Source organism: Pseudopodoces humilis, chromosome 1 (genome assembly GCF_049639895.1).
Source record: "Pseudopodoces humilis isolate 2021_Gansu_Grassland_sample_001 chromosome 1, ASM4963989v1, whole genome shotgun sequence".
Classification (NCBI taxonomy): domain Eukaryota; kingdom Metazoa; phylum Chordata; class Aves; order Passeriformes; family Paridae; genus Pseudopodoces; species Pseudopodoces humilis.
This window is the reverse complement of record NC_142200.1, coordinates 129,577,823-129,591,762: the sequence shown is the minus strand read 5'-3', so window position 1 is coordinate 129,591,762 and position 13,940 is coordinate 129,577,823. Positions and strand designations below refer to the sequence as shown.

At 37.7% G+C, this 13,940-nt stretch overlaps 1 protein-coding gene across 4 annotated transcripts in view; it reads left to right on the top strand.

Moving 5' to 3' along the window:
- CDK14 (cyclin dependent kinase 14) overlaps positions 1-13,940 on the top strand; it is a 311,069-nt gene that overhangs the window by 187,610 nt on the left and 109,519 nt on the right. For all 4 annotated transcript variants that reach the window (XM_005518789.3, XM_014248691.2, XM_088059192.1 and 1 more), the window contains one exon: positions 1,183-1,276. In XM_005518789.3, coding sequence (XP_005518846.2) covers positions 1,183-1,276 — 94 coding nt within the window. The remainder of the gene's footprint in view (positions 1-1,182; positions 1,277-13,940) is intronic.

Genomic DNA, 13,940 nt, shown 5'->3' with positions numbered 1-13,940 from the left:
TTTAGGGGGAGGTGGTGCTGTAGTTAGTGTTGCAAAATCTTAGTTCATTTTGATACATATTTTGGGGATTTAAACATGTTGTTACTTTGAGTGAAGAGTATTTTTGTGTGGTTGCTTAGACATGGTTGTACAGCATCCGTGGGTATTTACGCATGAAAGTTGGAGGAAAATGTATGGAGAAAAATGCAATTGAAGAAGTTTAACAGTATCATCAAATTCTGCATCCTAATCCTGATAGCCAAGAGGGATGTTTTCTATTAAAATTATTTTTGCTGAGAGAACAATCAAGTCTTGAGCTGTTTTCATCCAGAAAAGATACAAGTGCAAGTTTGTAATTTGCTTGCCTTTTGAGAGGCAGGAGTTTACAGGTTATCTGGAATTTGAGGCAGTCACAAGAAGCTTTTCTCAACCTTTGAGAATGCATTCTTTGTGCTGTAGTTAGTGTGCCTGAGATATTTTTACCATCTGATTTCCCAGAACTTCTACCACTGGCTTAACTCAGTGGGATGAGGAGGACTCATGTGAAGTAGGCTGTGTGGGACACCAAGGGCAGGAGCTGTAAAGGAGGTGGCTGCTGTGGGGAGAGGAGGGAGCCCATGGCAGGACCTCTCAGCCAGAGCTCCTGGGGAATGGGGTCAGCAGCTATGGGCTTTGAGCTTCTTTCATTTATGCTGGAAGAGGGGAGAAGAAAGTCCAAGCAAGTACATCCCCAAGTTACCAGCCTTTGGGCAGTAGCTAAGTTCAGTGGCTGTGGGCAGCCATGTGCCCTTTTCCTTTTTACTCACCTTTTCCTCCTATGCTAAGTGTGCTTTCATGTCATCAGTCTGTCCCCATTCAGCTTCTCCCAAGGATGCTCCCTCACTGCCATTCCCACATCTCCAGAGTTTCTTTGGGGGCATGACTATTCTGCTTGGGAAGCCCTAACACAGAAATGAAAGCAGTGCCTTTACTGGTCTCAACACCCACCAACCATATTCCTGCTACCTCTACACCTTTATTCAAACACCTGAGAAATGTTCATGTGTAGACACTGATTTTAGCAAATGCACATGCCTGTCCTTCCACCTGGCATCAATTAAAAAAAAATATTTAAATGCTGGTAAAGGATACAAAAGCATTGTTGTTGGCTTTTTGGTCTATAAGAATCTAAACTTTTTTTTTTATTATTTTTTTCTTTTGTAGGGGAGTTGGTTGTATCTTTGTAGAAATGATTCAAGGGGTTGCTGCTTTTCCAGGAATGAAAGACATCCAAGATCAACTCGAAAGAATATTTCTGGTGAGTTCTTTATTGCTGAAGTAAGACAACAAAGGATCAATTGATAAATGTTCACATATTTCTTTGTGTTAGGAATTAACTTATTGATAGAGCCAAAGATCAGAAGCCCAGTCCACAAGTTACAGTTTACTTGATGTATTTTATGAAAAAAGTCCTAATTTTTTTCACCTTTTTTTTTTTTAAAAAAAAAAAACAACAAAGAGGTTTATGCAACTGTGGAAAAACTTTCCAAATGTAAGGCAATGGAAATCCAGCCAGTTTGTCATCCATGCTCTGCAGAGGACAGCTCTGGATGGCCTTATTAATATTCTACTAATATTGTAGTGTTAATGCCAAGTATTTTTTTGTTATATAAAGGAAAAGTAAGATAGGAAGTGATGTGAGAAACAGAATAGGAATTCTGAAATCATGCTTAGATTCAGCAGGGGTCCTTGACTACTGCTTCTGCAGCCTGGTTAGGGTCTTCATGCAGTTTGCTCAAAGGCACTGATGACACATTGATATTGGGAGTGAAAGAAAAGGTAATTTGAGTCAAGCATAATGATCATTTATACATTTTTCTACCCAGGGTTGTGGTTTTTGTTTGTTTGCTTGGGATTTTATTTTCATTTGCACTTTCTTCTATTGTGCTCTGAGTTTGGCAGTTCCCTTACAAAAGGTTCAGGAACAACTTTTCTTGACTCCCAGTAAAGGTTTGTATCTACTCTGCTGCCTCCTGGGAGCTGTGCTCTTGTGGAGTGGGTTTGTTCAGGGAAGCCACTGCTCACCCAGATGAGCCAGAGTGGATCTTGGTACTTTTGGGTGGTCACTGGGGAAGGTACCACAGGAGCAGTGTCTTACCCTAACATGACAATCTCTGGATTGCTTCTGACCATCAATTTAGAAGGGAAACAGGAGCAAACCCTTGCTTTCAAAGGTTATTTTGTCACTATTCATTTATTTCAAATGCAGAGTATTCATTTGGTATTCTTTTTTGGTCCATGGGGAGATGAGAAAAAGTCTTTCATAATACATTTAAAAAATTTACATTCTTCACTTTATTCAGACTTGCTTCCACTATGTCTCTTTTGTTGGGACATCAGGGAATTTAGCAAATGCTTTTAAGAATGACTCATAAAATACATCTTTCTAAAACAAGGCCTTACTTGATTGTGATATAAATATAACTCATTTTCTGTAAAATATTTGGTTTTTCTGCCCTGTTGGCTAATACCCTGAAAATTCTGTGCTGTGAAAGAATAGCTGTGCTGCAACACAGACTGGGAGCAGCAGTTCTGAGCAGTTCCTGTGACATGTCTCATTGCTTTGTTTGTTTGCCAGCTTGTGTATTTTAAGCTAGCAACTTCTGAGCCAGTTTCTGGGGTTTGCTTTTTAAGCTTATTATACTTTTTATTTATTAATTTGAAATTTTCTCCTTATTTATAGAACATGAAGTTTTGAAATAATTATTTCCTCTTTGGGACGTCATCTCATTTATTGCAGTAAAATTTTGACTGTTTTTGTTGTTGAAATTAAGGGCACTTGTAACAGCAGAAATCGGGTGCTTCCTTTAGCAGGGCCTGATTTGCAATTTATCATATGAGATTGTAAGATACAGTGCAAAAAGTCATAGTGATAAGTCTATCATATAAATCTATTTTTGCATGCCTTCTGTAAATCTTTTATATACTTCTATTTTTTTCCCTATCCTCACAACTATATGCGTGTTAAAATGCCAAGATAAATGCAATCTAAGATGAGGTTTGAGGACTGCCAATTATTTTAAATTTTGTTTTTAAACTGCAGTTGCAAATACTGAGAACAGTGTTGAAGTAACTAGGGATAATTTATTGATACTCCTTTAATTTGATCTTTTGCAAACCATCAAATAAATAGATAAAATTTTGGTCTGGATGTTTAATGGTCCATTTCAAATCAGAGTTAATTTTAAATCACAATTAATTAGGCTTTCTAATGGTAGTGTCTAGTTACCATTAGCTAAATAGTTTCAGTGGGTGCCTTCCTAATGTACTCTAAGCTTCATTAAGGCTTTAAGTTATCTATTTAAAAGTTATAAACCAGAGGGTTATTCTTGTTTGGTTTTGTATTTGAACAGAGGGATTAAATTCATTAATTCTCCAGTGAATCATATATAGCAGGGTAGTTAATAGCACTGAAGGACAAAATTAATCAGGTTTTTAACCAGATAACTAATATGATTAACTCCCACACAGTGAGCACTTACATGGCTGTGAACGAAAGTGATCAGCCAATAAAAGAACTTTTGCAGAAAGAGTTCCCATAGTTCATGTTTTCAGCATTCACCAGTGACAGTTTTCTTATAACTGGGGTTTCTCTTCTGAAATTGAAGTCCACTGTCGCTCTGATCTAGTAATGCTTCTATTCACACCTTGTACACAACTTGCAACAAAAAGGAATATTAATTTTCATCATATCTGTTGCTGCTGTTGCCTGTCATAGCTACATGTCCTTAGTCTGTAAGGAGCCAGGTTGCAGCTCTGAGGGAATTGGTTACATTGTAGGAGGAAACCAGAAAATTGTAAGAAATAGTAGCCAAGAGAAGCGAATAAAATTTGATGTGGATAACAGTTTAAAAATCTTAAATGGCTGTTTGATTTCCTATTGTTTAGTGACCATTATTATGTAAATGAAATTAAAACACATTTTATGTACATTGTTTTAGCAATTATCAAGTTTAGGCAGAGAGATTATCTAAATGTTTTTGTGTATCTCTACTGCTGGCCTTCTGCATATATCTACATAGCAAAAATAGATGCAAAACAGCACACCACATATGTTTCTTCCTCATTATGAATGATGTTTATTTATGTTTCATAACAGCCTTATTAAGTGATTGTGTACAGCAGATTAAGAACAGTGATTGATCTTTCAGTTTTGTTTAAGGACTTTTCTCTTTAAGCTTGTCTCTCCTGACTTCTATTGATTCAATTTGTGGGTTTTTAAATGGTAATATACAGTGATTCTCTATTTCTGTTACAGCAGCTGTTTTTAATAAGCATACTCAGGTTCTATTACAACCACAGGCCTCAATAAAATAGCGAGGGTTTATACACAGGATCTGTTCTCAGAATCAGACCAGCCCTTAGAGATTCTGATGAATAAGCAGCTGCAAGTTGTTATTGTCACAATTTGGATCTGATCATATGAATTCTTTTTTTCTGCCTAAAATTAAAAGTATTGATAAGTTCTTTTTAAAAAACTGTGCTTACCAGATGAAATGGGAATCACACGTATAAGTAGGTTGCTTTTTCAACGAGGTTTAACAGTGAATAAAGTGCATTAATGCAGAGGTGTTTTGGTTCAATCACTATACTATTACATTTTTGCTCCTGCTTTTTTCCTGCATGTTGAAACTGAGGTTACTTTCTGCATAGAAATTCATCATAGAAAATAAGTGAGGAAAGTGTAGTATCAGAATTAAATCATAAAATCACTGAGTCTAACCTTTGACTGAATACCACCTTGTCAGATAAATGATAGCACTAAATGCCATGTCCAGCCATTTTCTGAACCCCTCCAGGGATGGTAACTCCATCACCTCCCCGGATAGCCAGTATCAGTGCTTGACAACCATTTCAGTGAAGAAATTCTTCCTGATATCCAGCCTGAACCTCCCTGGGTGCAGCTTGAGGCCATTTCCTCTTGCTCTGTTGCTGGTTTTTGTAATTACAGCCTGTAAGAGCTAACAAGTCTCTTGCCTCAGAGTATTAAACTAATGGTGTGTCATCATTTCCAGCAAACTTTCTTCTTTGCCATTCTCTGAGACAGGAAGCTTGGGTTTTTGTTGCAAGGTGCTAAGTCTGATGGACTGAAGACATTAAGTGGTAGTCTTAGCATTTCTATGTAGTCTTGCAATATGTGCACAAGACAGGATGAAACTTTGATAAAGTGCACATTGAGTGGTAAAGCTCTCAAATTTCTGTGAGAATAGGAAAAATATGTGAGGCAATCTGTTGAATCAAAATAAAATTACACAAAATCAGAAAATATCATTTAGCTTCTGATAAGAAGTAGCTAAGGTCTTTATCAGTAGATTATTTCTGTTGATCATTTGTTAGCATACACATCTCTAGATGCAAACTTTGAGGTTTTCAGATCAAGGAGAACGTGCCATTGTAAATACAAAATTTAATCATGTCTAGAAGTTCAAGCTGCACCAAATGCCTTCAAGATAGCCCTGTACCATGGAAAATTGACAGCTCCTTGGATCTGGTGATGATCAGTATGAATTAGATGAGTGTTGAAGCTGATTACACTGAGCAGCCTGCAGTATGCTTGTGCATGCCACACTGGAGACAGCAACTTGGTTTAACAGCTCTGATTTTTATACAAGCATGTGCTTTTATACTTGCTGTTCTTAACAGATTCAAAACGGATAAGAGCTTAATCTCTTGTGTTAGCTAAATTTTAATTCTGCAGAGATTTTTTTTTTTTTAAGTGGGAAGGTATTTCTGTGTTTTCCATCTTATGTGAGCTTTCTGAGAGCCACAATTGATCAAAGTGAATTTTCCTCCCAGGCTCTGAAGCCTTCCCAATAAGGGAATAATCTGTGCATTGCTTGAACTTTAGCCTTGGTGCCAACTACACTGCAAATTAGATTTTATTGCAAGAATAATGTACAAAGAGTTCTCCTGCTACTTTGTAGCTCTCTGCACAGGTAGGACAATGGCATTTAAATGCTGGTTTGTCTGAAAATGAGCATTCTCTCTGCAAACATGGTTGCAGATGGCACCACAGGAGCATCACACTGCAGGTAGGGTGTCACAGCAGGAGAGGGAAATGACAGCCAGAAGCTTCTGTCTTTCCTGACACACATATATTGAACAAGCTGAGGATTCCTTTCTGATTTTGGATGCTATTGCTCTGTTGATATAACAGTACACAGTATTAAAAAGTAATTAAAAGAGAACAATATGCATGCAGCCCAGCAGCCTGATCTGCCAAAGGGCAACACCAGAAATGGCAGCTTTCTATGCCACATGGAGCTGAGCAGCAAAATTCACAAGAGTTGGCCATTTCAGATAGCTATGGGAAATGACATTTTAATTTCAATGGGAATGGAAGTCTTTCTCCCATTATTGAATAATTAATAGGCTATTTTTTTTTATACATATATGCACACATACTTTTAATATAGGACTCCAAGCCTGAAGTGTCTTGTAATGCAGGCTAGTACTGTTTCCTCCATGATTGATTGATGGTTAGCAGGCATTTGTGAAGCTGCAAAGTTTTCTCCCTGGTTCTGTACCTGAAGGTTTGCTTCATGTCACTGACATCCTCTGAAGCCTGAAATAATACCTTTTTAGAGCTTTTAAGCTTGTGATGGACCAAGGGAAAATGTGCTTTCTGGTACATTGTATTAATAGCCTCTTCTGGGAAGCTAGCAATGCTAAACCCAAGGGAGGAGTACTTTAAACCATTGGATTTTGAAGTCCATCTGTGTAATCAGGTACTTAGTCAAATTTGTTGGGTTTTTTTTTTCCCTGTTTCATTATTTAAAATAGTCTTTTTTTTTTTCACTCAGTAAATACTTTGGCTCTGAAACACAGGTCATTTATCTCTGATGGAATACATGTAATTGTGAGGCTGAACATGAGCTGAAATTTTATTTTGTGTAGGCATGGTGTCTATGGTGCCATCTATTCTCTTGGTTGGATGAATCTATTGTAATACAAATAGTTCTTGCTTAGAGGGCAAAGTTTGTGTTTTCCTCCCAAATCTTTCCATTTGCTTCCCACCCATGACTTCATGAGGAAAATGAGGGGGGTTTTGGAAACTAATTAATTTGAAATGTGACTATTGAGTTCTGTCTTCTATAACACAGTATGTAAGTAGAGAATTGCAATTGTGCTAATAAATCTACCTCTGCTTTGCTTTATAACAACAATATGCAAAATATTTCACTTCTTTTCAGCACCACTGAAAATTAATTACATAAATAGCAAGCTTCTATACCTGCGGGTCTTCTCTTTGAAGTTGTTAGAACTTACTCAGTATTTTACTGTAGTTGCCTGCAGGTTTTACACTGATACCACTTCTACAAGGTTCCTCTCTGGACTTTATGTCTTATGCCAAACTTCAAATGAAGGTAATTCTAAGCTCAGTGTGTATGAGCAAAATTTACCTTCAAAATTAAATTTAAAAAACAAAGTAAATCTTCTATGTGTTCATGCTTTGTAAAGGATTCTGGTAATTTTTTAAATCACTTTTTATGGAGTTTCAGCTCAGCTTTTGTTCTCCAATGGCACTATATTGTTTTGTGTATTACTGTGTGAGAAGACTTTTTCCCATGTAACAGGGCACAAGGTAAATTATGCTATTTTACATTCACTTTTCATGAAGAACTCCCATCCTTACCATGTCTGAGAATCAGTAGTCTGTGCTGTTCTTTTCCTTATGCCATTAAACCCATATGGTACTGGGCAAACAGACCTGGCCTAAGATTTAAAAACAGCAGTCTTGTAAAAATGTAGAACAATTTCTAGAGGAGCTTTGCCTATGTGTGTTAGATAGGAGACTTTAAAAAATATGTATCTCACATTCTGCTAACATTTCTTTTAGAAATTGGGACATGCAGTCTCACATTTATCCATGTTTAAAGTCATAAAAATACCCACCAGTGTATTCTGGACACTTTCCAGGGGACCTACCAGCTGGTAGCAGGAGGGAAGAGAAGGAGAGGAAATAATAAATTAAAGTATAACCCCATCTTTTTGCTTTGAGGATTGGCTGGATTTCAGGCCAGGCAGTCACACAACCTCATGCACATAGGTGTCATCTGCTTCCAAGATGTTCCTATCCAGCCTGCTAATTCTGAGCAAAACCCTGAGTGTGGCTGGGCTGGCACTGAAAGAAGTGTGGGTTATTATCAGCTTGGTAGTGCAAAACATGAGGAGTAATTGGCTATCAGAAAAAGAAAACAAATTAAGACATGGTTCAGTGGAAAACAATGGCTTTGTGGTTTTCTTTGGAATCAGAATGTTTACTTTCTGCCATATTTCAGTTGCTGAATGAGAAATGGGCTATAATTATAAGGAAGCATTGTTTCTTTTCCAGACTTGCCTCTAGCCTTTGAAAGGGTATTTACAGACAATACGTTGAAAAAAAATGTGATGAGACTCAGCTGGAGCAAATCAGTACCTGGTGTAAATCTGTGCACTGATTTACGTCTTCACAGGCACCTTCCTTCTTGGCCCCTTACAGCACAGAAATATCTTCTTTGCCATGTAAAATCCCTCTGTGCAGGTTGTGTTCACATGTGTTATGAAGCTGTAATTGCAAACATTTTTGCATGCAGGTGACACTGGACAGAAAAGCAGTTGCAAGCAATTTGTGCATTTGTAGGAGCTGAAACCCATGCTGAGCAGAAGTGTTGGTCTGCTATCCAAAAGTTTATTTTACAAGATAATATTGTACTGTAAAAAACATAGACACATTCAAAAAACTTACTCTGGTATTCTGGCTTTATTTGCTAGGGGAGATAATAAATGATCAGGCATCAAATTGTAACATTGCTTTCTCTTTCATAAGTAAAGAAACAATGCTCATTGCACTTGAATCTTCCCTTTTCCCTTTCTTCTTTTGCTTGTGTCTGAATTGCACATTGCTTGTCAAAAGAGAGTTTTCTCTATAGCATCTTGATGGCCAAAATTGTTGTTTATGATCTGTAGCAAAAGTCGAAACATCTTCAAGGTTGAAAATGTCTAAAAGACAATGTGAGGCTGTTTTAGACGATGATTTTGGACATGGGAATATAAGATTGATATGTCTTGACTGTCTGCACATGTTTCTTAAAAGACTTCAAGAATAATAGTTGATTTCTTCTGTTCTCCTTATAACTAGTAAAAATAAATAGCTCTCTCTATCATGGTGTCTGGGGGAAACTTCCCCTTCAGCCCATGCACATGCTTTGAGGTACCATTTGCAGTAAGCCTAATCTGATTGTAGACTTTAATACCTATTTTAGTGTTTCTATAATCAGTGCTAATAGTAGACTAGGTATTGATTTAGCAAGATGCTGAGCACTTGCCATGAGATTGTCTTCAACTATCATTTTTACAAGCTGCTGATCCTTAGTGAGCTAAATGTAAATTTTGATATAAGCTTAGTGATTTCAAGAGGCTTCAAGTTTTCACAGGCCAAACATTAATACACCTTGATTAGGACAGCTGCTTTTCTAGCTCATTAAATGGCTATGGTTGAATAACTTAGGCATAAAATTTTCATATGTTGAAAATTTTGTATAACCTTGTCCAAGTTTTAATTATACATGTAAAAATGCTGTCACAAAATTTCTGTGTGTCCACTATTTGTGTGTTGTTGCCGTTTCTTATGAGACTTGTTCAGAGAAAAGAAAACGCTGACAAAATCAGTATTTATAAGTAGGGAAAGGAAAGAAAAAAGGCTATAGAAACGAAACATATTCTGCTACATAAAAAAATGTAAAAAAAAAGGACTCATAAGATACTGAGAGTAGGAGAATTACCTGATTACAATCTTAATGCAGTAGTATTCTCAACTGAGTGTGAAATAAACAGAGCAGGTTATGAGTTCTGCAGTATTATGTTTTATTCTGGTGCTTTGGTTCTTCCTTCCCCAGTCTTCTAAGCTCTCAGTTTAGAGAGACTTGGAGGCTAAAGCAGACCAGGATTCTCCAGCTGTCAGTTGCAGGAAGAAAAATGTCCTGTGTTTGCTGTTTGTCTTTAGAGTGTGCATGTGTATCACTGCATAGCTGCATTTCTGGCAATTGAGGTCTGCTTCCAAGTACATCACAGGAAGCTAACAATATATTTTGTGAGACCACAGTGAGAATTATTCACAGTGCTTTTTCAGGGCAGAGCAGGACGCAAACGGCTGCGGTGCAAACTCTCAGACCTGTTGGTGAACAGGAGCAGAAGAGCATAAGGTAAATACTTAACAGAGAATGAATGTAGTGTGGTACAGTAGGTATGTTCTCACATAAATATGATTACCCTTTGGTGAGTGCAAATCAAGGAAGACTTTTAGCATCTGACTTAGAGCACTGGAAGATTACAATTGGATTTCTGTATCTTCTGATAGATGACAAATCAGTTGACTTTGTAAGCTTTCAATTTGATTAAACTTTATTACATTATAAAGGGGGATTCATTACTTTAGAATAATGCCTACTTATTTTCACAGATATTTTGAAATATCCTAAATTTATTTATTTTTCTTTTCCAAAATGGTGTTATTTGAATTATAACTCATTTTCATCTTAGAACAGACTATATATGCATGTTTAACCTATATGTCCTGAATATTTTACAATAGCTGGTAATTGTGCTTTTCTCATAAGAGTAACAAAAGTACATAAAATCAGAGGGAAAGCAGCCAAGGATTTTATCCTTTCAGTATCCTGCAGGATCCTTAATCCTTTCAGTATCCTTCATGTCTCATCTTCGTGTGGATCCACAAAACATATTGCCCCAATCACTTAAAAAGAGGCCTTAATAATTTGGATGTTTGGGATCCTGTGCATTTTGGTATAATCTGCTCTGGTCTGATGGCTGAGATATTTGGTTGATGACACTGCTGTGCTGCTGAGCCAGCTTGTTAGAGCGTGTTAGTATTGCTCCTTCCTCTTGGAAAGGGAGGGGTGGGGGTGAGGCCCTGCTGACCTCACTTTATCAGATCACTTTATCAGATGCTCAGCAGTTCAAAGCAGTTCAAGCTGCAGCCAGGGAAAATCATCTTTTGTTTGTTTAATTGGTCTTTTAATGAAAACTCTGCAATAGCCTATTCCATAAAAAAAAATTCAGACTAGCAAATGTAGCTGACAACTAAGGGTAGTGAAACTGTTTGTTACTAAAGTCATCTCCTCATTGGGCTTCATTTGCTTTCAGTAAAATGTACTTTCAATGCAACTTCCTACCACTTCTGCTTTACAGTATCTTCTTCTTGCTAATGTTCTCATGGTTTTGTTGCCTTTTAAATAGCCTTTTAAATAGCTTAATGATAACATTGTGCTGCTCATGTGCATTCCTCACATAGTCCAAGAGATCAGCTGTGCCTAGTGTTGAGAGGCTGATTTTTCTCTCTGATAACTTTTGTAGTTGATTGTCCATGTTTCATTGGTATAAGATCTCCCTTTCTTCTGTTTCAGTGAGATCTTTAAAATTTACCTCCAAAACACCTTGTAATAGCAGAGTTGCTCATGTTAAAGATTAAAACTGTCATTTTATGGTTCTTGTATCGGAAGTCCCATCATTTTTCAGCCTTCATGTCATCAATATTTCAGGCCATTCATTTCTGTGGCTCTTAATGGGGACAGAAGATACTCCAGTCTTTCCCCTCCTCTGTCTCATTATTGACTACCAGTGGTACTGAAACCCATTGTCATGTATCTATGCAAATTTTCTTTTTTAAATTTGTGTATCCTATTTACTTAGTTACACATTTCCCCTCTGGATTGGTTTTTTTTCTGTTTTTCTGAAAAAAAAAGTGGAGCATGACATAGAGGTGTTAAGTAGGTCAAATCATTTGAGAATTTGCTGTAATTCACTCACACTTCACTAATTATTTCAGTGCATGCCCCTGAATTCATATTGGAGCTGTAGGCAGTACAAATACTGAGTCCTCTCAGCTCCTTTCTCCAGTGAGTAAAGAGGATGAATTCCAGCAGCTCCTGGGAAGTAGTTCCATTTTGCCCAAAGGGAATGATGCCAAGAGCAGGAGCTGCCACTGCAGCTGCCCTGCAGATGGATTGAAGTTCAGTTGGAGACAGGAGATAACTACTCCCTAGTCCTTCCTGCATGGTGCTTTTGATAGCTGAGGTCATGGGCAAACTCACTGAGTGCGGTTTGTCAAAACAAACAGGATGGTTCACTGAAGCTGGCAGTGCTGCTGCCTCTTCCAGTTGAGATGCACCACCTTTCACCTTCATTTAAATAAGCAAAATGAAAACTCTCAGGCTATCTGCCATCTGCTTGTTAAGGCCACAACTGCTAAATGAGCAATAAATGTTTAAATCACAGTTTCCAATTTTTGAAAATTTTATCATCTCAGCATTCTGTACTCTTTCAAAACCCACTTCTGATCTCAATGTTTGGGCACGTACCTCAAAGTGTCAGGGCAATGAACCCCTTGCTCTTAATGGGTTTGAAAGGAAATAGGTAAAGAAAGTGTCAGGAAAATGTGTAGTTGTTTCAGCAAAGATTTCACTGGAAATTTCCCAGGTGCTCTGAGTGAGGTGTGCTAGCTCACTAGTCTGTACTGGAGGATACAGGTTCTGTTCAGCCAATCCTTGCATCCTCTGGTTGAGAATGCAAACTCCCTGGGATTCTGCACTGACCCCACTTAAAATGTCTCAGCTGCTTTTAGAGCCACTGTCTCTCCATCAGACATAGGCTGACATTTCCCCCATTTTTAGAAAAAAAAAAATTTCCATTTTTCATTCTGCTTACTTGTTCTGTGCCTGTGATTCAGAAGGAGAGTATAAAACTCTTTTCTTTTGTAACAGCAAAAGTTTGGAGTTAATACACCAAGCTTCACACTGTGTTTTGTTGTAGGAGGCACACTTCGAACTGTATCACTTGAAATGGATTTTAAGTGATAAGGTTAGACATTTTTAAAAGAGATTTGATTTGGGAATCCTGATAAGGTTCAATGTAGGAATCAGCTGGATATTTAGACATCCAAGAAGAGTACTCTTATCTATCTATATACCCATCACAATTGGAGCTCATTATTAATGCCCTCACTGTTTCAGAAACATTGTAACATTTGAACCTGCACATTCTTCAAATGGCAGTGTGACTGGCTGCCTTCATTTTCTGTAGATTGTCACTTAAAAAAGCTTGACAAAATACCCACTGCATCACTGAGCTCCATGTGGCTTCACATACCTATTCCAAGTTGAGATTATTACAAGATCAAGACCTTAATTGGCAAAATAAGGAGCTGGCAAACTTTTGGTTATCTGATCAGATTCTACTGTCATGCTGTTCCATGATGCTGAGCACCAGGTTTCATATATAGGTCTCAGTGTATGTTATCTCCCCTGGTTTTTTAGGTGAGAAAAAGAATTTTCATGATACTTCTCTTTTTTTTTAATTTTTTTTTTATTTTCCCCAGACAGTGAGCTCGGGCAGCTCAGTCAGCCCAGCTCTAGTATTCTATCTGCCTTAGCACAACAGCTTTCCTCTGCAAGTATATTTCTATCACATAAGCAGCACGTGTCATGAGCTTCTATTGTGGCGTGCATATGCTGTTCCTTGGGCGTGAGGAGTGGTGAGTGCTGGTGTGTTGTCATAACGAGGCACAATCGTTGCTCTGATGTGTTGGGACTGGGCACCAGGCCAGAGACAAAATGTTTTCAGTATCAGAGAAGTGCATTGTGCATTCACTGCTCCGGAGTGGAAGTTTGTTCTGGGGAAACTTTGATTGGTTCCTGTAAAAACCAGTGGGTCAGGTCCTGGTGCAGAGAAAATCCTTGGGGAGAAAGGGTGTGATCCCAAATGTCCTGGTTTCTTTAAACAGTTGTAGTTAAATGACACCATAGTGAAGAAACCTAATTTTATTTTAAATAAAAAAGTTTCTCTTGCTGTTTTTATGGTGATTCATAGGAATATGCATATTTTGGACTGTTAATTATTTAAACAAGCTTTCCAGCTGAATGGCA